Raw genomic sequence first — 27254 nt, forward strand, 5'->3', positions numbered from 1 at the left:
TGCATTGTGACTCGATTACCCAGAAGCCCTGAGAAGCGAGTGTCAGCGAGTGTCCACGGAAAACCCTGTATGTCTTAAAAGTTATCAAAGTCGGCCGATAAAACAAAAAAGACACAACATAAGTCGGGGAAGTCGGGTTCGGCAGGGAAAGAGGACTTTATCAATTAGGTCGGGTAAGTCATGTTTAGGAGTCAATGTGCTCATGTGGTCTATAGTCGTTTTTTGTGGGGGAAGGGCTTGTTTTCCGAGACCTGGTTGCTTATTTCTCTCTCAAAATCTGGCAACACTGCCTTGAAAACAACACTGTCACTGTGCAGAGAGTCACACCATAACATTGTCCAGCAAGTGATTTGTGTGTCATGCTCGGCTTATAAAGTCTTTTTTATAAAGCCATCTCTTCATGTTTTTACTTCCATCTTTGAGGTAATGGCGCCATCCTTCAGTACAATGCCTGGAATAATTTTAATAGCCACACTTTGTGTAATGGTTTGTTCAGGTGTAGTGGACCTGGTGGTAACCCTAGGTAACGGATGCAAACTCTAGGGTCAACTAGTGTCCCATAATGTGGACAGCTATGGGAGGACACAGGCTCCGGGTCCAGCAGTTGTCTTCAGAGGAGGGAGAGGGAGGGAGCAGTGAGTGAGATGGTTATTTGGACAGCTGTGGGATATTATATTTACTCTGAATTGTCCGTCTTCTGTAGCCATTAGCAAGGAAGCTCCAGGAAGCAGCCCTCCCCTGTATACTTCACAATTAGCCCAGGATGGGAGGAGGGGGGTATCCGGAACCTAGCCCTGCTCCACCTGGGTCAACTCAGCAAATGATTATTGTTTTTGAGGTCCATTAGGGTCTAGATTACAAGCGTTGTTTGTGGAGGAGCCCGAGTTGGAATAGTGGTTCCTGCAGTGCAGATAGTATTTTACTTTGGTGTGAGCGGTGTGTTGGAATAAGATGGAAAAAATAAACAGTAGGCACGGAAGCATCACAATGTACAGTAGGCAACGAGGGATGTGCAATGTATACGGCTGTATACATTATAGGGGAAGTGAGAGGTGTATTGGTGGTACTGTACTGCATGTGGTAGGAGACTTAGACTAAAAGTCAAAAAATCTGCTAGTGATCCAACCCCTAGAGGTCGCTCTTTACAGCCCACGTGATTTGACTCTAGTTTAATGACTGACATAAAACTAGAAAATGTCTTCAAGCAGGGTAGGCTACAGACCTGCACCAAAGATTGTATATTCTATGAGTGTCTGTCACTGTCTGTCTGTCGGTCCGTCTTTCCCTCCCCCTCACCTCTGGACCAATCGGAGCCAATTGTACTGTAAACGCTGCTAGCATGTTTCTTTCCCGCCTATATTTGACATTATTTTGCTTTAATTTCATAATACTAGTCATCCGTGGTTGTAGCCTGACACTCACACCTGAATTTTCATTTAATTTCACTCCATTATTCAGTCTGAAAGCCCTCTTGGCGCAGCTGTTTTCTGTTTTGACTCTTTGGGAATTGGTTCATACTGGATTATCCCATTTTCAACTGCAAAAACCCGCCTTCTACAGCGTCACCAGACCCTGAACGCAAGGCTAGTGATCTGCTAGCGATTCAGTAGCTTGGCCCAGCCAGCATGCTTTCTGGTTTAGAGGAGCGGGTATCGCATGGTGCAAGCGCTGTATAATGTTGGTTCACCGATCTGAGCACCTCCGCCCCCCTCCACCCCTCCCTGGTAGAAAATAGAGGAGAAAGCTGATGTCACCATATTTCGAGCGACGCACCTCTGCACTGTAGTTCACCCCCACTCCTAGACCAGGAAATGTCTCGTTCCCCCAGGCCTTCATTTTTGAGCCCAATGCAAACGAAAATAAAAGCCTGGGTGCCGACTGAGGCTAGCGATTCAGGGGCTGTATAGCCAGGCTACTGTGGTTCTACTTACATCATTATACTGACATCATAGCAGGTGGCTGATGTCACAGACTTGCCACATGGAAGTCCGAGATCCACATGGAAGCCACACCATTACTATACCCCAACTCTCTCTGAGTACTTTTGTCCTGGGAGTTGACCGGTAAATTGTGGGTTTATTTGTATTGTGTTATGGCTGAGTCATAATGACATGAGCGTGACAACGTGTTCCAGACTCCTGACCATACTTTAATTCATATGAAAAAGAAGAACATGGAGACATTGCTCCATTCGGTAAGATTTATATTTTGGCCATCACCACACTAGTCGATACACAAGCAGCCAGCCTGTATAGTGTACCTCTGAACATTCACCACTGTTATTTGTGCAGCTTTGTTAACTGCACACAGTAACTTACTATCAATAGTTAAAGATTTGTTGTACTATTGTTTTTCTTGTCCGACACTATCAGTCAGACACTAGTTGGCGAAAAAGGCCATAGAGCAAGCAATAAAAAGGCCATAGAACAAGCAACTGGTTTGATAAGAGGTGAACTTCATAGAACTCAGTTGAGTTTCCATAAAGTTTCCAGGTGCCATTCACCAAGCAGATTGCTTTAACTACCTTTTGTGTAAATATAAACAAAACATCTGAATCCAAAATTATATTTTGACCATTATAGTTTAGGACTTTCCTCCAAATCTAGCAGGAGGAAAAGAAATGCCTTGTTCAATTAAGGTTTCAGGTTGATGATTCATTCGAAGGCCATTGATTATACTCTGTATGGGCCTGTCCGCATCTTCATTATTCCCACCGGAGGATAACAGCACTTTGTCAAGTTGCAGGATGAGCCGTTGATGCGTACCTCTTAGCAGGATGACGTAGTCATCCATCATGGAAATTTTGGATCTCTCAATCTGAGAGCCCCTCGGCTCTCCATCATAGCTTCCCCCCATAGTCACTGACAGGAAGCCACTGTAACGCACAGGAGGCGCTGCGGACGGAGTTCTCCTCTCCATTAATGAAAAAATAACATATCACCCAATACAAATGAGTGGAGAAAGAAGTGAAAGCACTTCAGAAATGCCCAGATAATTAGACTGTCGAGCAGCAGATTGATGGATGCGCTATAATTACCTTTGTGTTATTATTTCAGGGCCAGACAAAAGAAAAGGGGGAAAAAAAACTGGTTCCCCCTTGCTTTGAGCCACGCACATTCATTAATCTCATTAATGCGCAGAATTAATATCATTTTATCAGACATTCCAGAGCTGCTGGAGGTGTGTGGGGCTGGGTAGCCATGATTCAGAGCTGTCAGTGAGAGAAGACGCATCAATCTAGCTCAATACCGCCGCCCGCTCATCTGCCTTCCAGTCACGAGATGGCTGAGCAGTGTACAGAAGGGTGCGTATGTAGTACTCTGGTGTATTGTCACGACAGTGTACATACATACTATTAAGGCATGTATGTACTATGTAGTACTCTTGTGTATTGTATTTGCGGAGCATCACTTTTCTATTGGAAGAGTTGTCAGCACTTTACGGTGGCCTCATTCAAGTGCACTAAATATCAAATAGTAAACAATACAAGCGATATAAAATAACGTGTTGGTGCACCTTCAGCGCCAAATCACTTTAATTTTCTATAACCCATTAAATCCGGGAAAGCACAAGTTTTTATGGAAACTGTTTTAGAATTGGCTTATGGGCTATAAGCCTTTGTCTGAAAACACTTCAGAAATATATTTATACCTACTGTAGCACTGTAGAACTCTGTCCCTTTTCAAGCAGAGACATTGTTTTGGTGTCATGTTGCTATAGATACCTGTGATATGTTGTTACTGTACAGCACAATGAGTCTTAAATTAGAGACTAATTCACCTGTCTAATTATAATTGAACCAATTATCTATGTCTAAAATTATACTTTGACATTTTGATATGTGGACTATTTGGCAATGCTGATGTACTTAGCCTGCCAATCTGTCTAATTGCATTAAATCTCAACATTAGCTAACATTATCACGTCATTTTTTCCCCCCACTTCAATCTCTCAATATGTCTTTGTTCTGGAAAAGGCTGGAAGGCAAGGCAAAAAAGCATAGGGCTTCATAAAAAAGTGCATATCAAGTCCAAGTTTATTATTGCACGGGTACAGATAGACACTAGGTGTTTCTAGAGCACCTGCCCTTTGCCCTCTGGACAGCAATATGCCCTTTTGAAAACAACAAAACATATTTTTTTTGTGTACAGTACTACAGTGTACACTGTACACTACAGTATGTGAACCATGGTGACATTGATCAATTCTTGATAAAAAGCTTCTAATTATGCCCCAAAATCTATAAATCTCCCACTATTAAGGCAACCGACCGGTTCCACGCGCTGCACAAGGTGCCCTTTTTTTCACTTGAGCACCTGCCCCTCGAAGTGTCTGTGCACGCCACTGCACGGGCACATGACATTGTCGTTAAATTATTTTTTGTTGACACTGGTGAAGGCTGTGACCAAAAATATGGGTCCAGTAAACATTCTTTTTGTATGTTTGTACCTTTTCCCTGTAATTTTCACATGTGCTCTTTATAGCGCCACCAGGAGGATTTTTTTTTATTATTACTCTTTCAGATTTTCTCCAAATTTCACGCTAATCGGTACACATGATCTCTATAGTCATGTGATCAAGACGTTTGTTTGATTTCTCATATTCCATCCTGGCTAAGATTGGCTTCCAAAGTTTACAGGAGTGGCCCGTTTTGTATGAAATGTCGCAAAACATGAATTCAGCGTCCGATTGTTGTGGCACCTACCACTAGGCTGAGGAAGAAATGCCACTTGACTTTTTTTTAAACGCTCCTATCCTGGCCCCAAGGGGCACTTTTTCTAGTTCTTTGTCTATATGTCTCATGCATGCATATCAAGCAGGTTATTTGTATATGATTGCCACATACATTTGACCTAGTAGAGCATAAGAGTGAATCTTTGCAGGCTCATATTCTTGTACGAGGCCTTTTGCCAAAGTGCCCTTGAGTGAGATCATTTATCAAAATGCATTAAGAATTTTAATTAATTAATTCCAAGACCTTTAATTCAGTTGATTTTATTTTCACTACCTGTTGCAACACTCTTCTAAGTTGAGCATTCATTTACGAAAAATATAGAGATACAAGGTGTTTCTGCCCGACAGCAACACACAGCCATCTATGAGATGGTTCAGATTGTGTTTTTTCCTGTGACATCAGTCACTTATCACGTGTACTGTACATCATAATTCCTATAGTTTCACTGTACTATTTTTGCTGAAAATCTATAGTCCGGACGCCGACAGGCTTCTTTTGTTTAAGGCGAGACATGGCAGGTGAAATCATGATTTTTCAAACATAAAAAATGCTATTTTGCTTTAACATGTTTTCTTTCAAACTAAAGCAAAATAAACATTTTATTTTCAAACGTTTATTTTAGTAGTTTATTTTAGCCAATGACAGCTCGTTTTGCTGGGTCAAAATCCACCCTCTCTATTTTCATGATTGGTTGTTGGTACAAAGGAAGTGACCATATTTGGATCAAACCACAGTCAGCTCGGGGTCCAGACCTTTCCAATGATATATGGCATTATGTTGTTGCCAAGGTTTGGATGAGATTTTTTGTCTCAAAATATTGACTTCAAATAAAACGTTTTGGAATTTTACAATACAAATCTTTAAAGGCTGTTTTCTCAAAATGAGTTTTCCTCATACCTGGGACAAAGAATCTCCACTTCAGTTGCATTCACATACACCAAACTTTCCAGTCTTATTCATAACTATATTTTGCAGGAATTTACAGAGGGGTTTGTTGATATATTATTCACAGCCTGATTTACATCACATTTTATACCTAAAACATGCCGAAAATTGGGTTTTTTTTAAAGCCTGTTGACACGATTTTCTCATAATTAGAGATATCTAAAATCTTTGTCTCTAATATGTCAACAAAATAAAACAATAATTTTGAACCTAGCTTTATCCGATCTTCAGATTTATCGTCCTGAAATGTATGCAAATTAGCGCATATAATGCCTAATTTGCATATTTGTAATACAAAAAATCTTAGTTTTAATATAAGTAATCAACTGGAGAAGTTTCATTGTGATAGGTATTAGTTAACTTTTCTTTCCCTATGCACCTACCATGTCTCACCAATTTGGTATAGTCGGCATAAAATATTGTCTATATTCATACATTCATGAATCCACTTGCGGACCGGACCACCCGTCCACCTCGACTGCCGGACTACTACACCCTTTTTGAATGTTCAAACCAGAATACAGAATACAGAATACCCCCCTAAAAAAAGTGTTGATACGTAACATTAGGCTACTGCATGGTGCAGTCTACTCATTTCACTTAAAACGCAGATCTTGTCTAGTTGGTCTATTTATATGCCCAGTGTCTCCGCAGGCTCTAAATCAGCCTTCAATGATCTGTGTGTTCCCAGAGTTTGGAACAGCTTGGTGTGTTGCAGTGATAAGGATACACTATCTAATCTAAAGAGAGAAAGGGGGGGTTGGATGTCTCCAACAACAGGCCCTACACAGCAGGTGCTGCATCATCATCATCTGTGGGAAGGAAACACTCCCGAGTATAAATCCAACAATCCTAGAGCACGGGAACCACAGAACGAATATGATTTACATTATGGTTTAACTTTAAGCCAGTGCTTCTTAACGTTTTCAGACTGTGAGTCCCCAAAATTATTTGATTTGAACTGGGAACCCCCCCTAACCAAACCTAAAAAAAGGTAATAAGTAACTAGTTACTTTTGGCAGGGAGTAATACGTAAAGTAATATTACTTTTTATTTTAAAGTAACTAGTAGTAATAAGTAACTTTGACAACACTGCTTATACATTATGAATGTATGTGAATTTTGTTTACTGTTGAAAAACAATGTTGTAATCAAATCATTTTGAGAACCATTGGCAGTGGTGGATCACTTAGTTTGCCTTTTTGCTGTAGAATAATGTTCCCATGAGAGGAGTTTATCTTGAGACTGGTGCAGCGGTATGGATAGGTTTTTATAGAGTATGTACTGATGAATACGGCATTGCATGAGAAGTAACAGCAGGTGCACAGGTGTACTGTGCAAGATATGGACAGTAGACTATACATAGCACTTCACACATATACATTCGGCATTCAATATTTTACAGCTGTGGACCTGTAGAGAGTAGCAGTGACGTACAGTGGGTTTCATAAGATCATGTACTGTTAATTCTTCCTATTGTGTCATTAAACATGAATTCCGACATAACTTCCACTTAAACGTTGGACATTAGTCATACAACCACTTTAGGGAAGCATTATTACATCTTGGAATCTGAAGCCTTTACAGAGCTGTCAACGGCTTAGTAACAGGTGAATGCTCGAGTCTAATATTATGGCATTATCAGGATTTTAGACACTTGGTGTCCATGTGAAAATATTACAAAAATGGATCAAACTGGGTTCACACCCAGGACAGAGACTTGTGCGAAGCACTGCCATGCTGCCTGGGTTATTGTGACAAATGTAATAGACAGGTAATGCATGCTCCGGACCTCGACAACATCATATTCTATTACCTTGCAGGTGGTTCAGTTTGTCGATGGGAGGAAATGGGATCTTTACACCCAATTTGACGTGAAGTGACTCAGAGTTTACATGTAGGATATCCCATGACCCTGGCGTAATGATTTCCAGGCTGCAGGTGGTCCAGCTCTCGTGTGGCAGTGATGGGGCCCATAAACAGACTTAATCACATTCCTCCAGCAGACTATGCTATCTCTCTCTCTCTCTCCCTCTCCCTCTCCCTCTCCCTCTCCCTCTCCCTCTCCCTCTCCCTCTCCCTCTCCCTCTCTCTCTCTCTCTCTCCATTCACCCTCACACTCTACACCCTCACACTCTACACCATCGCACAAATCAGGCTCTCTCTGCATCCCCTTCTTGTTCGGTCAGTCTTTCTACCTTGCTCCCTCGCTTGGCCAATCTATTTCACACTTCCTCAACTCCCCCCAATCATCATTCAGATACCATCTGCCTGCCACAGAAGATTATGCAAAAACACACTTGTTTTTTTATGAACTGGGATTTTATTGCTCCTCGCTCTCTGCCTTCGCGTATAATTATGAGTAGTGGAACATAGTCTCTGGTGGGACCATAATGACATAGTTTCTGTGTAGATTTGTGTTTCATTAAAGTAAAATGCAAGATCAAACAAACCCTTCTCTGCACTTCGGTAGGTCTTAAAGCAGTGGTTCTTTTTTATTATTCAAATGTTTCTTTATTTTTCAAAGTGGTACAAAAGTGAAGGACACCCAAATTGATACGTATTTGGCCACAGACCCCATTTGAGAAGATTTTGTGCGCCAGGGATCCCCACAAGACATTTGTCAAGATTTACCAGCATTATTCAATTGTTTTAAAAAATCAAAGAATTGCACTTTTGTAAATGTTTATCCCGTTAAAACCGGTCATTTTAGAGTTTAGTGTTAAAAATAGCAGATGCTCACAGCGTGTCACTGCGAGCATTTTTGTAATTTTTCAAAAGTGTGAGAACTACTGATTTAGGAGGTATTTGTAGAATCGGCCTCACATCTTAATTGGTTAAACTGTTTCTCATTTTGGTTGGGGACCTCCTGGAACCCCCTGAAGGACATCAGGGGGTCTCCGGACCCCATTAGGAGAACCAGTAGCATAGCCTGTAGAATGTATGATCGTTCTTCTCATTCAATCATGCCCGCACGCACACTAACATCACCACACGTGCACTGGTCCACATTGTCATGTGTGTACCATGTGAAGAGCGTTTAGCGGGCGCGCTGGGGGCCTGCGGTAACCCCCCGAGCCAAGCCTAAAGAAGGAACTCATGGCAGGCAGTGTACGCCGTCACAGAAAACAGCTGTTCACGCATCCTTTCTCCTCTTAATGGCACTTCCGCGGCATCTCGCGGGCCGTCTGGGGTTTGTTGGAATACAACAGCTACTCCCTCCCAAGTACAAACGCGGTTTGTGTTTAATTGTTGTCAGATTTTCTTTCTTTTTCTTTTTTGCCTTTTCATTGAGGCTCTTTCCAAGTCTTAATAACAGAGTGGTTTGGAGAGCAAAAGACAGAGTCAAAACTCCATGAACAGAAGGAGGTTCTTCCAGACCAATGCCTAATGATGGTTCCAGTGAGCTCACATACTGTAGAGTATAGTATAGTGCACGCAGAGCCTTTAACTCAAAGTGTGCTCCTCTGAGCATCACTGATAACATGATACTGATACAGCAAAGATAACCTGGCATCTGTCTACATAACATGCTATCTAAATACATAATTTAGCCTTTGCATAAGCCTGCAAGGTTGTCGAGACTAGGGCAAGTGCTATGGGCTAAGGTGGAGTCTGAAGAGGTGGGTTTTCAGACTACAGTGGAAAATTGGTAGTGAGTCTGCAGTTCTAATTGCATAGGAGACATACACAGAGACGGACAAGAGCAAACACATAGTTGCCGGTCGACGATTTTGATTGATTGAATAGGTCCTGTTGCCATGGGAGGCGACCTACCTGTTGCTAAGCCTCGCCTCCAATCCAGCCTGGACCAATCACCTGCCCGGCATCTCCACTATTTAAACAAGTGTGTCTGCCATGGCAGTGTGTCAGTTTGTCTGTAGCTGTCCTGCACACTGTCCAGGGCTTTGTGAGGTCTAATGTGATGTGCCTACTGTTGGTCCACCGAATTTCTGTTGTGGCCTCAGTTTCTCTCTCTCTTCTGAAGTGAACAAATGCTATGCTTAAACGGTTATTCAGCTAAATAGAATATGGAAGCCTGTTTACTGTAAACGCCACCTTTTGATAGGCAAGTTAGTGAAGCCAGTGTGTGCTAGCATTTACTTCTTTTATCCTTTTATTTTCCTGAGTTTGCTATGCAAGCCAGCGTGTTCTTATTTTTAAAGGTGCGGGTGGGACTATTGTTTATTTCTTTGAGTTGCCCCATATTGTTTTATTGTTAGGAGATACTTTTCATTTAGGTTTGAAAACCTTTACAATTCATGTGCACTTCAGTTTCTTTCTAAAAGAGCCAATAAAAGTCCAATAATAAAACAACTTCACTTGCCACCTATATTGCATCCTTTACCACCCCTACACATAAGGATTGTAATATATATATTTACCACCCCTACACATAAGGATTGTAATATATATATTTACCACCCCTACACATAAGGATTGTAATATATATATTTATAATATATGGCAATTTTTATTATTGGCTCTTTTAAAGGTCAACTTAAAGTACAAGTTTACAGAATTTTGAGGATTTCAAACCTATGAAACAAAGTGGCTTGGACAGTACAAATAATATGGAGCAACTCAAAGAAACAAATATCTTGTCCTCACCTTTAAAATAAGAAAACACTGGCTTGCCTAGCAAACTATGAAAACAAAAGGGTTACAAAAGTAGATGCTAGCACACACTGGCTGCACTAACTTACCTTTCAAAAGGTGGCGTTTACAATAAGCAGGCTCCCATATTTTACTTGGCAGTTACTGACTCTCACACAAGTATGTATCCTTTACCACCCCTAGACATATAAGGATTGTAATAGAGGATTTAAAGCCAAGAAACTATATTGGCTTGTTTCCATTGGGGTCCTTCAATTCATTGAAACGCCATACAAATAAGATGAAATGTGTCATTGAGATCATCTCTGAATACTTTATGTAGATTAATTGTTTCATCTTTATTCATTCAGGGCCAGCTAGCTCGGTGATTGTCAACCTTTTCCATTTTATTTCTTGTCTTATTGCATTAGACCATGCTTGTCTCAGAGACCCCAATCTGTGGTGTTAATTCACGTTGATGTGCATGACAACTGTCCAGCAGAGGAGGAAAATATCTAAGTACTGTACATGTGCTTAAGTACTGTATTTACATACAATTGGGAGATATTTGTATATATGCTTACCATAGTATTACCAATTTCCTATACTTTTACTTCTACTCCACTACATCTCAGAGACAAACTTGTACTTTTACTACCGTATAGTTATTAATTAATTTGAACATTTTGATTACTATTACAAAACATACCACTAACCACTTTAGCCCTATTTAAACTTTGGCTATTTGAAAATAGCTGAACTACAAGCTCACGTGTTGCAATGCTATGTGTTGTAACTTGTGAGCTTGTAGATCAACTATTTTCAAAAGATTTGTATACATTTTAGACATAAACTTGTGAAAGGGGAGATAAAAAAACATCTGCACACTGTTTTATACCTTCAATAGACTTACTTTTATTTAAAGTGTGTGCAGATGTTTATATCTGTGAGTGATACCTTGATGTCCAGCACCTGGCCTAAATACAGGCCTAAGATGTGCACACAATCTCCTGTTTAAACGGTAACATTCTGCATAATGATGAGTCCTTTTACTTTTAAGTATATTTTGATGCCAATACTTTTGTACTTTTGCTCAAGTACATTTTGATTTACCTGACTTTTACTTGTGACAGTGTTTCTACATTGCAGTATTGATACTTTAACATAAAAATACCTTTTCCACCACTACAGAGGGTATTAATCAGAAGTCATCATATCCAGGTTTTCTGGGAAAATGTCTGGTAGGCCTATCCCTGTGATTGGCTGGGCTTTAACGGAAACCTGTGGTTGGTCTATGGAGGTCTGGTTGGTCAATTCATGTGTCATTTACCATTTTTTTGGTACTCAACCACTTATTCAGTTGTTAATTGTGCCCCAGATGTTGGATATCTAATTATCTAACTATTCTGACACATGGTGGAAAAAGAAAACAGTTTTTTGTATTGTGCACAGGTGGGGCTATCAGACTTTGTCATAGCATTTATAAATATGAACAGACAAGGACAACATAATCGAGGTTCTACTAGTGCCATCTATACAGTGTAATGTACAACAAGCTGACATCTTCCTCCTGGTTATGGGGCAATGAGAGCAGCTCCGGTGCACCTTTCTCTCTCTCTCTCTCTCTCTGGTCTCTGGACAGCAGCACGTCTTATCCCATTGAGGAACGCTGCGTTTGGGATGTTGTTGATGTAGGGGAGCCGGGGCTGTCTGGCCCAGACATGCCTGAGAGAGATTATCTGTGGGAGGGGATGTATGGGGGGGGTGTTAGGGGTAGTAAGAGCCCATGAAACCTGCCATCCAGGCCTTAATTGGAGGTCATTAATCATATGAGCCTGTCCTGCTGTGAACGGCCCACTGTTTCCCTTCGCAGTTTGGCCACCTTGTGAAGGTGTTCAGATGACGGCTCCAACGTACCGCTCCAACACATTACACTATTTGGCTGTATCTTACTGTATCTGTGGCTGTTTGTTTACTTACTTTTGCACTTGTAGCAGTCCTGGTCAGATGTACGGGAATATACTAACCGTTAAAATTGTAAAGTTGTGGAACATCAGCAGCATCAGTAGTCGTAATTTATTAATGACTGATTATATACGGTACATGGATGAGATATGTCTGTTCAACAGAGCAGCTACATTCAGATAAGCTATACAACTCCTTTATGTCCAGGAGTTGGACAATATGCAAGCTGTAATTGTAACTGTACAATGTACTGTAATTGTACTGCCTTACCACATGTTGTCAAAGTTGTCAAACTCCTGCTCACTAATTGAAAATGCCATACATCGACCTCACACAGCAATTACACTACAAAACAAATCACATTGGACTATTTCCTTAAAAACGACAATCAGTCCCCTCCTTATTTTTCATCATTGTGAGATGGACATCGGAGCATCTTAGTGCAAAGGTGGAAGGCTCTGGTCTGATTCATTTGTTTAGCAACTCTGCCCGGGGGATGTAAGACCTTACAGGCAAGCTTCTTAACCACTATGCACAAATTCCTCTCTTCCATTGCTCGCTCCATCCACACCATCGAATTATTCCGACTTGCCAATGGGGAGATTTAACCCAGCAATATGAATTAGGAGTGGGAGTATATCTGAAAGCTGGAAATCATGACCCCCTTCCAGCAGCTATTGATTCCAGTAGCAGAAAATCCATAGCGCCTGATTTGTGAACCATTACGTTTTTAACCCAAAGCTCATAATGCTCATATTCACAGCTCTGCTGCTGCGCTGATGAGGGTGAGGATGGGATAAAGAGGCAGGGGGCGAGGTCCTTCCAGGCTCAAAGGTTGGCTGAAGACAGGGAGAGGGAAGGGGAGGGGGGTGATGGGGAAAGCAGCACCATGGAGAGCTGGGAGATCATTATACCGATCAATTCGACTCTATCTGGAAGATTGCCCATGCATGCAATAAAACAATGAAGGAACGCTTCACACCCTTCAAACAAGTTGTTGATGAACATCTCAGGCTGATGTTGCTATACTGCGTTGCTCTGCAGCTGACTGACTAGGGAGAGAATATCACTGAGAACAGGTGTGTGATGTATACAGTAGGGCTGCCAAAGTTATTTGAACTAATTGATTTTGTAGACCAGCTATTTTTGTCGTGAAACCATTGCACGACAAAGCGTGATGTAACCATCACGGAAGTTATAATAAATATATTGGAATTGTTTATCAGCACTGATTACTTCAGAAAAATACCATTAATTGATTAATAATCAATAGAATGATCACTAAGTTTTGTTTAAATGTGCAATCCATAACCTATTTGTGTGTGAATAAAAGCAGAGAGACAGATACAGAAATCTCCATACATGGGCATAAAAAGGACACAGACAGATGGGTGGGTACTCTGACACGGGTACACCGGGTATTGCATAACCGGGTGTCCCTTTTACTACTATTTATTACTCAAAATATGTCCTTTTAGTCTCCTTCCCCAAAAAAGGAGACATTGGGAAATTATATGTAACGACTTGCAGGAATTTTGGACAGAATCTGGAAGAGTAACGTTTTTCAAAAGTCAGCCTCCTGGTGGCGCTATAACAGGCCGTTCTGGAAAATTAGGGGCAGAGGTTCATTGTTGGCATCCAGGGAGTGTGTGCAAAATTGGCATCAACCGGGTTAATATGCATTGTCCTGTCCAAATAAACAAATAAAGTAAAATGTAAAGTTAACAGTGAACTATAAGAACTGTCTGAGAATAGGGTTGGAGAGTCTTGTGCCCGGAGGGGCTGCCGGAATAGGCAAGGAGGCTTGTTCCTGTGATCCGCATGCGTTTCTTCTGCCTTATTCTTCATCATAAATTAAACACTTCACCCTGAATTGACATTAATATTTTTCATCATATATCGTGTGTTGTTCTCAGCACCCTCAGCTGAGTTCATGCCACTTCTGTGAAATAGCTCCCTTGGTTTTCTTTAGCTTCGTGTTGTTTTTGATTTGACGTCGCCGCAGTGGAATTTGGAAATATTGTGGTTATGAATAAGCAGGCCTGTTCATAGCGGAGCCCCAAGGTTCAGGTGTATTCCCCGGGCTAAATAACTCTCGCCTTGTTCCCTCTACCTCTGGTCAGCCAGGGGTCACTTCACACATAGTGACCACACTGATACCTTCCTGCTATTTGCATTCAATTACCATCACCCACCAGCCAAATTAAAAATCTCTCAAGGTGCATAACAAGCTCGCAGTTCTGGACCTTTTTTTTTTTCCAGGCAGCTGTCGTGCAAGTGGAGCACAACGCTGGTAAAAAGAGGGGGAAAAACATTAGAGCAGTGACAAAATTCTTAAATGAAATGAAATGATAATTAGCCGTTTGCTAAAATAGGGAGCTATTACGCCAGAGGTGTCAAAAAAGTCATGGGGAGACATTAATCACAATCTGCGTTGCACACTCTCTCTCTCTCTCTCTCTCACACACACACACACACACACACACACCTCCCGATTCTCACCCTAACACCTTGTGCGTGCACTGCCTGGATAGAGTCTCCAGGGAAACTCTTAATATGTTTTTCATACACATTTTGATTTCATCCAACAGCACACTGTGACTCACTCAACAGGCAGCCATTGAGATGTGCTGGATGTAGGCCATCTGTCCACGGTAGTTGAGCAGGTCAAGGCTTTTTTTTTTTAGACGGGAGGGGATGGGGGGGATGGGGGGGGGGGGGATTTACTGCAGGTACTTGCAGGCAGAAACCTTGTATCTCTATTTTTCGTGTTTTTATGTATTTTTTATGTTTTGTCGTATGACTGTGTAATGGAAAATGAGCAAAAAATGCTGATCTACAAGCTTGTGCATCTTAAATTTCATAGTGTTCCAGTTGAAATTCTGTCTGATCATCTCTTTGTCATCACTAAAATTTTCGTATTTTGGCTACAATCATCCACTGTTGAGGCTATTTTTCTTATCATCTCATCCGGTTGGCATTTGCTGTGTGCCGTGTTAAGGCTGAGAATGAGGAGCTGGAAATGAAAAAACAAAATATTCATACCGTAGAAATTCTGAATTTAGTGTAACGTTAGCCTATTTGATGAGTTTGGCCTCGAGGCTTTTTTTCTTCTTTTTTCTTTTTTTGATAACTGTTATTCCATGCCGAAGTGCTCAATCAAAGGATGTTTTGATTAGGAGGTGGAATCCGGGGTCAGTTTTCATTGAGATAAAAAGGAAAAGGAAACTTCACGCTAATGGCTAGTTCCCATCATGGTGGTCTGCTATTCACAACCATACAGCTGCGGTCTGCTGAGGTCAGCGCAGGGGGCCGATGAGGTGAGAGAGACAGAGAAAGAATAATTAGATGCAGTGAAGGGATGTAAGCTAATACTTAAGTAAAATCAGAATACAAGACCATGGGGGGATATAGTATCTCAACTCAGGGAACCAAAAGTTACGATTTGGGACTGGATTATGAACTTTTTTTTGGGCTGTTGCACGAACATCAAGAACAGATGGCAAGCTGGTTACGTCTCGGTGGAAAAGACCAACATCTTCCAAGCAATATAATCCACCTTGTATTGACCACACCAGTGTATAACTTAATCCGTTAACACCCTTGTGTTTGCCTCTGTTTATATCTCCACCAGGCAGATAAACTCTTGCATAATGGTTTTGTCTGTGTGTCTATACACAGAATATCTTGCAAACTACTTGTCCAATCAACGTAATATGTATTGTGCACGCTACCAGCAACTACAAGCTGGACATGCACCCAGAGCTCATTATAATTGGCGATTCAACCACAAGAGACATTGTAATCCCAGGCGGCATCACCTTTTGTCTCCCAGGCGGTAGAATTACAGATGTCTCTAAATTAGCACCCATTATCATCGACCTCTACCCCTCGGCCCATACTGTTTTTGTGCACATCGGAACGAACAATGTCCTGGAACGGCAATCGGCCAAACACAGACTAGACTTAGAAGCAATTGCCACCAACATCGAGTGCCTCAACAAAACTTGTGTCTTCTCTGGTCCCATCCCTGCCCCATGCAAGAGCGCCGAGCACTTTAGCAGGCTTTACAGTCTGCAGGAATGGTTAAGAGCTTTTTGTACTGCAACGGGTCATGGCTTCATTGACAATTTCGATACTTTCTGGACTAGAAAAAACCTATACAAACCGGATGGTCTTCACCCAAATACTACAGGAATCAGACAGCTCACCATGAATTTCATCCGCCATGTGGCCTTCAAGAAATGATGCCTATCACAGCATGATTCCACTATAGTCTCCATACCTTGCAATAACGAGCCCCATCTTGAAAATCATGCTGATATTACTCTCTCCCTTTCCGTCCCATCTGACCTCTTGACCCATGACTACACATCCCTCTCCTGCCCCCTGCCCATCACCGTTCTCATCACGACTAGACCCACTTCATTATATTTAATTTCCACTCAGCATGGGCCCCCCAGATCTATAAACTCAAACTTATTATCCATCCCAATGGCCCCCACCACAGTTAATCTGTCACCACCAGTCCAGCTAAACCTTGCCCTATTTAACATAAGATCAATAACTAACAAGCTCTCCTCAGTTAATGATATCATTATAAAAGAAAAACTTGATATCATCTTTCTAACAGAGACATGGCTTGGCTCCGACGGAGCTATACTATTAGCAGCAGCTTGCCCCTTAGATTACAGTTTCATTCACTCTGTTCGCAAGGCTAAGAAAGGAGGTGGACTGGCAAAGAAAGGAGGTGGACTGGCAATAATTTTTTCAGACACGCTAAAATTCAAGGCTCTGACCCTTGGCAGCTATAAATCCTTTGAATACCAGGCCACTATACTACTTGGTCAATCCTCTATGCCAATGATTAGCATTTATCGCCCGCCAAAATGCAGTAAAGCAATATTTCTAACAGAAATATCAGAACTTTTATCTATCTGCTCCACTAACTATGATAGAACTCTTATCTCTGGCGATCTTAATCTTCATCTGGATGATGTTACAGATACTGTGGCTATGGGCTTCCTAGAGTTATTGCACTCCTTTGAGTTTATCCAACATGTTGTTGGGCCTACTCATAAACATGGGCACACTCTGGACCTGGTAATTTCTAAAGGGCTGAACATCATTGTGGAAAGAACTATTGAAAGGCCTGAGCTATCAGACCACTATTTGCTGTGTTTTAATATGACTGTCACTGAACTAGAGAAAAACATCACTGAATATACTATAAAAAAGCGTTTTTTTAGCCCTTCTGCAGCCAATGAGTTCTCTCGTCATCTGGGCCCCCCCCTGCCCGATACCCCCCCAGTGAATGATATGGTTCAAATTTTCAATCTTAAACTAGAGTCAGCTCTCGATATAGTGGCTCCTTTTAAAACAAAAAAGAAACGTAACACCAGAATAACACCTTGGATAAATGAGCATACCCGCTCACTGAAGCAAGAGTGTCGTAGAGCCGAGCGAGCCTGGAGAAAAAACAAACTCACCAGCAAACTAGAAATTCTTAAAAAATCAACAGCCGCCTATAACAAAGCCCTGCGTCTAGCAAGGCAGGCATATTTCTCTGGCATTATAAATGAGAACAAGAAAAATGCCAGAGTCCTTTTCTCTACCATTGAACGACTTATAAACCCCCCCCAGTCCTACAAGCAGTCATTCCCGGCCTCTAAAGCTAAGTGTAATGAGTTTGCATGCTTTTTTGATAACAAAATATTTAACATTAGAGCCGATATTATGAATGGTGCTGCTGCTAGCACAAACCTTCAAACAGCAGCTAATGGTCCCAGGGTAGATCTCCCCAGGGGGAGCCTATTAACGTTCTGCGAAATTGATGAAGACGAACTCCGCAAAACCATATCACAGATGACATCATCCTCCTGTTCATTGGATACAATTCCCACCACCTTTCTCAAAGAGGTCTTGGACAGTGTGATTGGAGATATACTAAAAATTGTAAACAGCTCTCTACAATCAGGTGTCTTCCCAGACTCACTGAAGACTGCTGTAGTTAGGCCCCTACTCAAGAAACACAATCTTGATCCCTCCGTTTTGGGTAACTATCGACCCATTTCAAATCTACCCTTTCTGGGCAAGGTTTTGGAAAAATGCATCTTTCATCAATTGGATGTATTTCTACAGAATAATAATGTGCACAACAAATTCCAATCTGGCTTTAGGAAAGGCCATAGCACAGAAACAGCACTTGTAAAAGTAATGAACGATCTTAGGGTGTCTGCCGACAAGAAACATGTATCTGTTCTCTTACTTCTAGATCTAACGGCTGCATTTGACACGATTGATCATTCAATTTTAATACAGCGTCTGGAGCACTGGATAGGCCTGTCTGGTACGGCCCTGTCCTGGTTTTCCTCCTACCTATCAAACAGAAGTTACTTTGTCAATCTAGCCGAGTTTGACTCAGACAACCACGACATCAGCTCTGGTATTCCACAGGGCTCGATTCTTGGCCCCTTGCTTTTTTCCTTGTACATACTGCCATTGGGCGAACTCATTACCAATCACGGAGTCAATTTTCATTTCTATGCTGATGATACCCAACTTTATCTTTCTGTTGCTCCAGATGATCCCTGTGCTCTAGACCCGCTGTTGACCTGTTTGTCTAGCATTAAATGTTGGATGAGTGAGAACTTTCTCAAGCTAAATGAGGATAAGACAGAAGTTCTCATCATCGGTTCTAGTGAGCAGAAACAATCAATAATAAGCAGACTTGGTAACCTGACTGTAGAAAGTAACAGTACAGTAAAGAACCTGGGGGTTATTATTGATTCTGAATTGAATTTTAATTCTCACATTAATCATGTTACCAAGATTGCCTTTTTTCACCTTAGAAATATTGCACGAATCAGAGCCTATTTGTCCTTGGACGATGCAAAAACGCTAATCCACGCCTTCGTTTTCTCTCGGCTTGACTACTGCAATGCACTTTATTCAGGATTGCCTAAGAAAACAACTGACAGATTACAACTCGTCCAAAATGCAGCAGCCAGAGTTTTAACTAGAACTAAGATGAGAGAACATATTACTCCAGTTTTGGCATCACTGCACTGGCTTCCGGTTGTTTTTAGGATTGATTTTAAAATTCTTTTACTTGTCTATAAAGCTCTCAATGGCCTCGCACCTTCCTACCTAAATGACTGCCTGCCTAAATATGTCCCAAACCGCCCCCTAAGGTCTTCCACTGCTGGCCTGCTCGCGCTGCCGAAAAAAATGGCAACTAAAAAATACGGGGAAGCAGCTTTTTGCTTCTATGGGCCGTCGGCATGGAACAAACTCCCACTGTACCTTCGTCAGGCAGCCTCTGTAGACATTTTTAAAGCTCAGCTCAAGACCCACTTCTACAACATTGCTTTTAATTGAGTTTTAATTTGCACGTTCCCACCCTGCCCTGACTGATTTGCTGCATGTGGTGTTTTTATTATTATTTTATTTGTTTTTATTTGTTTTTATTTATTTTATGTTCCTATATTCAATTTTGTTCTTTGCCATTGTTTTATCATTTTAACTACTTATTTTTATTGTATTCTATTTTTGCCCTGTGAAGCACTTTGCGCTACATTTATGTATGAAAGGTGCTATACAAATAAAGTTTATTATTATTATTATTATTATTATACTGCATCAGTTGGAATTGTCAGCCATGACTACCAACAGCAACAGACCCCCCTACCCCACACACACCAAAACCCAAAAAAGCACACTTGTGTAATGTTTGCTTACAGTGCTCTAAAGAAACATTAGAAAGTCAAAAAAGTATCACTGCATTATTTCATTGCTTGTGTTTGTAAAATAATAAAAATAAGACCTATAAAATGGTGATTTGTGCTGGTCATGTGACATCAGACAAATCATGTGTGTTGACATTGGGCATCTCCATATATTTGCATGTGACGTCAGACATATGGGAATGACACGGAAACCTTCATACTACCTAAAGGTCATCGATTTTCCAGTGAAGTGAAATGACTGCACAGATGGCGGTGAATTCAGGAGCCAGCCTGTGGGAGCCACTGAAAGAGCTCTGGGAGACAGTGGAGGGTGCAATGTTGAGGGGAAAAGAGGAGAACGTACACCACCTAGACCGGCTGCTCGAGAAACACAAGTCACACTTTGTGTCCCTCTACAGAAACCCTCCGAAAAGTGCAGAGCAGAGGGAGAAGCTGCGTAAAGCCAGCACAGAGCGTATAGCCATTCAAGGTCACCGGGGTTCACGGCTTCTACCGGAGGCGCTCGTCGCTGAGGCCTTGATCCTCAGTGACCTTTTTGACATGGGGGAGGTGGCTGCTCTGGAGCTGTTGTTGGCGGCTGAACACGTACAGCCCCACTTCCCAGGTCTGACTCGTGGCCTTATGGCTGTGCAGCTCTACTGGGACGGGAAGCAGTCCGTGGCCAGTGCCCTGCGTTCGCTCATTCAGTGCCGTCGTGGCAAGACCTTCTCCCTGGACCTGAGTGGTGAGCTTGTGGCATTGGCCACCCGTTTTACAGACGAACTTATGAGCCAGGGTCATCTGACTAGACGCATCCTTGAACTGGTGTCAACGATCGATGTGCAACAGGAGTTTGAGCGTCTGCAGAAGTACCGTGGCCTGGGAAATGAGAAACACAGGAGGGATGTATCTGACCTCATCACAGAATGCAGACAAGCACTGGCAGGCTGCCTCTTTTTCTGGACCTGCCAGTCACCCTTAGTATTAGATGATACCCTGGCTCTCATTGGTCACCTGGAGAAAGTGACAGCTGAAGCTGACGGATCATTGGACAGCGGGAACCTGGCGCTGGTCATGGCACTGCTCTACTGCCTTAATGCCAGCTTCCTAGAGCAAGGTACAGAAGATGGAGAACTGCTCCGGGCCATGTCCTTGCTGACAGACAGGCATTATGTATCTGCAGTGCACCGTCGCCTGATGGATCGTAGACCTTGGAAGCTTCCTGGCCTACAGGCGGTGTGTCGTCTTGCCTGGGCCTTGACTCTGAGGGCTCTCTCTCAGCTACCACAGGGTTCTGCTCTGGTGGAGTTCACAAATGAAGATGAGGCTCTGGCTGAACAGGCCCTGCAGGCAGATGTGTTCTTGTTCTTGAAGGAGGGCATTCTGGGATGTGAGGGCTTTGCCAAGGAAGAGTTTTTCATCCGTGGCTTCCATTCCCTCCTCACTGACTTCCTGGCTCTCATGCCCATGAAGGTGAAGAAGCTACGTGACCACGCTGAGGAAGATGCCCGTCTGGTGTCCTTAAAGGCTGGCAGTGAGCCTCCATCTTCCTTAAAGAAAGACCTGGTCCACTTAATGACCCTGATTGGAGAATTTTATGGCAAAGACCCATTCAGCCTGGAACTGGCCCTGAGGTTCTGGTGTCCAATGGCTTCTGTCCAACACACCTCTCCCCATGGCGCCTACCTGGCGGGCATGACCTTACAGAGACCTCCACATAAACAGGTTATTCTGTCTAAGTTTGTGTGTCAAATGGGAGACCTTCTGCCGTCTACACTCTATATGGCCTATCTGCTTATGCTGAAGGGCCTGGCCAATGGACCTCAGTGTGCATACTACTGCTTCAATCTGCTGAAAACAAACAGACACCCACATGGAGCAAAGCTCCAGGGCGTAGCAGGTAACCCTGCCTCCTGGGAACACTTTTTCCATGCTCTCATGCTCTATCATGACAACCTAAAACGAGACTGGCCCAACCCAGACACAGCGCAGTACAACCACCGTCCACTAAAGGGCATCAACCAGAGAGAACTGGATGGTATCACCTCCTTTCTGGATTTGTTCACTACGATCATTACATGGAGTGAAGAGTCCCGACTGGCGTTGTGGCAAGACCTTCAGTGGAATCCCGTGGTGGTGATGCTGGGGTTGCTGCAGTGTAGTATCCCTCATGTCCTCAAGGCAGAACTCCTGCACTGCCTGTCTGCCTTTGGGAAGTCCCCCGAGATTGCTGCCTCTTTGTGGCAGTCACTGGAATATGCGCAGATCCTCCAGACAGTGAAACCCCAGAAACAACAGAAACAAGCTGCTGCTGGAATTGAGCTGGAGCTGAATGAGGTCGAGTCTAGCTCTAAAGAATACCCTCTGACGCGGGCCTTCTGCCAGCTGATCAGCACGCTGGTGGAGAGTGGCCTGCCTGTCAACCTGGGGGCGGGGATACGTATTCCGGGCTTCCAGCCATATCTGACCTTTCTGCTGGACTCCGTGTTCCTCCCTTTCCAGACCAGAGCATATCACCGTCCTGCTGAGAAGTGGGAGGTAGCCAATGTGGTGCTGGAGGTGTTTCACAAGCTGCTGCAGGACTATGAACCCCATACGTCGGAATTTGTCCAGGAAATGGTGGAGCCGCACAAACCCCCCGGACACACAATCATGGTCCACCTTCTGTCCGACTCGCCCATGCTTGCTCTCTGCCTCAGCTTGCTGGAGGAGGGTATCAACCAGCTCGACACATACGCGACCTTACCCGGTCAGAAGCAACTAGAGTCTGCGGTGCTGCACTGTCTGTGTCTGCTGGACCTGGCTCTGCAGAAGGAGGTGGTGTTCATGGATCTCCTGAGGCAGAGCCATGACTCCCCATTGGTCTCCCCTCTAGAGCAGCTCCTCCATGAGGTCAGCCGACCTCAGAGCCGCAGGGCCGACCACGTTGTCAACATCGCCAGGTACATGTACCACAACAGCTCCAATCCAGAGGCAGCCTTCCAAAGTGCCAAAATCCTGCGTTGCATTGCCCGCTACCCCAACATTCAGATGAGGCTGGTGGGAGATTTCACAAATGACCAGGCTATCAGTAACAAGCTGATCGCAGGATTCACAGATTGTCTGGACAATGTAGATGCTGAAGAACACATAGAATCACCAGATGACTCAGACCCACTAAAGAAGGTGGCACAAATCCGACATGATACCCAGATCCACATTCTGAACCTGCTGATCACTTCACTGGAGCTGAAAGCTCCCAACCTGGCCCTCTACCTGCTGGGCTATGAGGTCAAGAAGCCTGTCTCCACCAATCTGCAGGACCCAGGTGTTCTAGGCTGTCCTAGGAGCTGCTTGCATGCCATTCTGGATATGCTCCAGAGAGGCAGTGATACAAAATCAGGGCCTGTACTCACAGTACAAGCCCCTCGTCTGGCTGAGTTCTGCTACCAGGTGATCTACCAGCTGTGTGCCTGCTCAGAAACGTCAGGCCCCACCATGCGCTACTTGAGAACCAGCCACGACTTCCTATTCTCACAGTTGCAGCACCTGCCCTTTGTCCTGCCTGCAAGTGACCAGATCTCCGCTCTCAATCAGATGTCGTGGCTGATGAAAATGGCAGCCATCGAACTACGAGTGACATCACTGAACCGCCAGCGCTTTCACGTTCAACGCCTTGCCAACCTGCTCCTGGACGACCAGCAACACACTCAGCACGCATCTCATGTTGAGTCAGGAATTGAGGAAGAGGCCAGATCTGTCGGTGGTTTCTTGCATTTTGACACCGTGCCTAAAGTGCGCATGAAGCTCTTGAGTGTGCTCGACACCATAAACTTTAGCCAGGACATACCAGAGCTTCCTCAGCTGGGATTCTTTGAGCTCACCCAGATAGAACAGGTGATTTCCAACTGTGAGCATGTTAACGAACAAGGTCAGACTGTGTGCAATGTCAAGTTGCTCCATCGCATGTTGGTCGACGAGGTGAATGCCCTGCAAGGAGTGGCAGCCATTGGACAGAGGTCCCTTTTAATGAAGGAGGTGAACTCTATTCTCGAACAGGTGGTGGAAAGCAACTGCGTGCGTCGGACCCTCAGAGCCAAGCATCATGCGCTGCATTCCTGGAGGAGCCTGGTGGAGACTCTGCTGACCACCTGCCCCACTGACCTCATACCTGCTGAGGACAAGCAGCTCATCATCAGGGACCTGCTGCTGGACCTGCAAGATAAGGTATTATCTGAAGATGCAGCAGAAGAGCTAATGCCCAATGTTGCTGAGGCAGTCTTCACCCTTACAACCCACCTTGGCCTGTCCCTGCTACCAGAGCACCAGCAGGGGATGGGGCTAGAAGTTGGGGTGTCTTCTGGCTTTGCCTCCATTGCCAACTCTGCTCTGCACCTGATCCTCTGTAAGCTTCTGGAATTCATTCTCCGTACAGGTGGGGGATCCCAGCGTCTGCGTGCACACCTGTACTGCTCTCTGCTAAATGTTCTTCAAATTGCACAGAAACCTGACGAGCCTGACATGCTACAGTCAGGCAACACTATGTGGGACCGACTGACGGCTCCAGAAGATGATTTCTCCAAACTACAGAGAGAGAACCTGGCAATCATTGAGAGCTACGGCACAGCCCTCATGGAGGTGGTGTGTCGTGACGCCTGCAACGGTCACAGGAGCGGACGGATGCAGGCGTTGGAGGTGATGGACAGGATCCTATCCATCGACCAGGATAGGATCAGGCTAGACGGCATCCTATCCAGCCAGTGGCTGGTGCATGTGCGTAAAAATGGCTGCCTAAGGGTGCTGGTGGAAAGTCTGAAGGAAGATGATGTGGCCCTACAGAGCCTGCTCACTACACAGCCGCCAGTCCTCGAACCATTGTACATGTACGAGAGTAAGATGAAACTGTTGACACGTGTAGCCAAGACAGGCCTGCAAGGGGCCATGGAGCTGCTGCAGTATGGCCTGGTGTCCCAGTTGAATGAGTGTCAGGTGTTTGACATGGTGCCTCGCAGGGACTCACACAGGACGAGGGACCCATCAGGGCTCATCCCCAGTCCTCTAGACCGCTACGGGCAGATCCTCCTGCCCACACTCAATCTGTTCCAGGTCATCCTCATCTCCACCTCTACACACCACCAGCAGGGGGTAGCACACTCAACCTCCATACATCACCCGCAGGGGGCTGCACAAATACTTACTTGGCTGGTTGTCAATGCAGATACCGTCCAGTCTCTGTTGCTCTGTCAGGATCTCAGTATGGGAACGCTACAGCAGTTGTCTCTGCTCACCGGCATTATCAGCAAGACAGCCCTGCCAGGAGTTCTTTATATGTGTGGAGAGGGCAATAGACTCAACAGTCGCATCAAAAGATTCCGGCATCTCTGTCTTTCCCTGCTGGGCCGTCTGGCAGGAAGTGAGAGGGAGAGGCTGTTGAAGCATGCTGACCCGGCTGTGTGCCGTGAGGAGATGGAGGTAGTCATTCAGCAGGTGTGTGCTAACATTATGGAGTATTGTCACTCCCTGCTGCTGCAGAGCTCTGTTCAGGCTCAGTTCAGCATCTGCCTCTTCGGACCCTCTAGCAGCAAACCAGGTGACCCAGACGGGACCCATGATCCCGGCGTGGGCTTGGTGCTTTACCTGCTAAAGAACAGTGCTGCAGATTTCTTCAGGTTTCAGCAGAGCCACAGACAGTGCGTAGGGAAACTGCAAAGCCTGGATCAGCTGCCCCCAGAGGAGCTCAAGGAGCAGTATCAAGGCTTGGTGTCAGGTCCAGGCGGGCTGGAGAAGATCTCGTCTGTCCAGAGGAGCCTTCTGGCCAAAAGACGACTGGTTCAGCTCATCAACAACAGAGCCAAGCTTCTAGCCCTCTGCTCCTATGTGATAGAGACCTGCTTATTTGTGTTGTGGCGCCACCTGGAGTACTATTTGTCTTATTACACTCCCACTGACCCCAATGACTCAATGTTGCCTGTAGTCAGTAGTGACTTGTTTCGAGGACTGCAAGGAACTGGAGACCTCGGCCAGTCCAGAGTCAGCCAGGAAGTACTAGAACAACTGCGGAGCAACATGGTAGCAGGTTTTGATAAAGCCCTACAACGGAAGTTGCTAGAAGTGGAGGGGTCGTACAGTCGGATCCAGTCTCGCTACCCCATCATCGAGACCCTGGTTTGCAAGATCCGTAGTCTGCTCTGCCAGCCCAAAAGTTCGATGGGTACAACCACATGAATCATGCGTTCTCCAAGAGTTGAGACGATTCCAAAGACTTGCACAAAAAAAAAAACATTGATAAAGAAAAGTAAAACAACACTTATCCTACAGTGCTCTCTTCATTGCAGCACAGAAATGGGTGTAGATACACGGTTTTTGCACCACAATAGAGCCTGGTCTAACTAGATTTATATAGATCAATACAAAACAACAAAACACCAAGACACAGTCTGGCACTTCTGACAACCTAGTGACATTCCTTGTCAACGTAATACTTATTTTGCCTGCTATTAATTAATAAATTATCGTAGCCTCTGCCGTTCATTCCATTCTGAGCGGAGTTGCATGAGGCAAAAAATCTGTGCCTCGGTTCCCAGGTCTGTGAACCGAAACTGAAAGCCACCAACAGTAATCGGATTGCATATCTAAGTCATCCGAAACATAATTTGCATTTATGACCATGCATAAGACTGGGTAGTGGATATTTAACTTGTAAACTAAATCTATACTAAAGAGTTATGTATCGTGTCATACTATGGACAGGAGTGCTCTTCGTACTGACCGCAAAAACTGCCATGTTGTGCAGTAATATGGAAAAGTGTGATGCATTGCAATGTATCGTAGAATTGAATCGAATCGTTACCTGGTGAATCATAATCGAATTGTATTGTGAGGGCAGTGCCAATGCACACCTAATTTGTAGCTATTTGCCATCTGTCAAATACCTATGGTATGCCCTGTCGGGGCACGTGGTTGAGAGAGACCCTGGGAAAATTGCTGCGCTGACTACTTGACTGAACCCCCAAAATAACCAAGAGGTCAAATAGTTATTGGTTTCCCTGTGTATTTTTGAGGTGCGCTAGCTCCTATATACTGCTAGAGATTTATGTCCTAACGCAAACATTAAATTCCATTGACAATTAATGGAGAATTTACTTCATCCGAGGACGAGCAAATCGGCTATTTTGTCAAATTCCCATTGACAATGAATGGAGAATTTACGTCATATGTGTCTGAGTAAATCGACATGTTACGTCATGATGATGTACGATGATAAGAGCGAGCAAATCAGCTATTTTCGTCCTACACAGAGATTAAAT

General features: G+C 44.0%; 1 protein-coding gene across 1 annotated transcript; it reads left to right on the forward strand.

Annotated features, from left to right (window-relative positions):
* Positions 1–20223: 20223 nt before the first annotated feature.
* On the forward strand, positions 20224–26172 carry LOC308319489 (nuclear pore complex protein Nup205-like; the record flags this gene model as incomplete). Its single annotated transcript, XM_080769595.1, has 1 exon — positions 20224–26172. One exon carries the CDS (start codon positions 20224–20226, stop codon positions 26170–26172), a length of 5949 nt encoding a protein of 1982 aa, XP_080625721.1.
* Between the last annotated feature and the right edge of the window lie 1082 nt (positions 26173–27254).

The sequence above is a fragment of the Protomyctophum bolini genome (genome assembly GCF_963924005.1).
Source record: "Protomyctophum bolini genome assembly, chromosome: 1".
Taxonomy (NCBI): Eukaryota; Metazoa; Chordata; class Actinopteri; order Myctophiformes; family Myctophidae; genus Protomyctophum; species Protomyctophum bolini.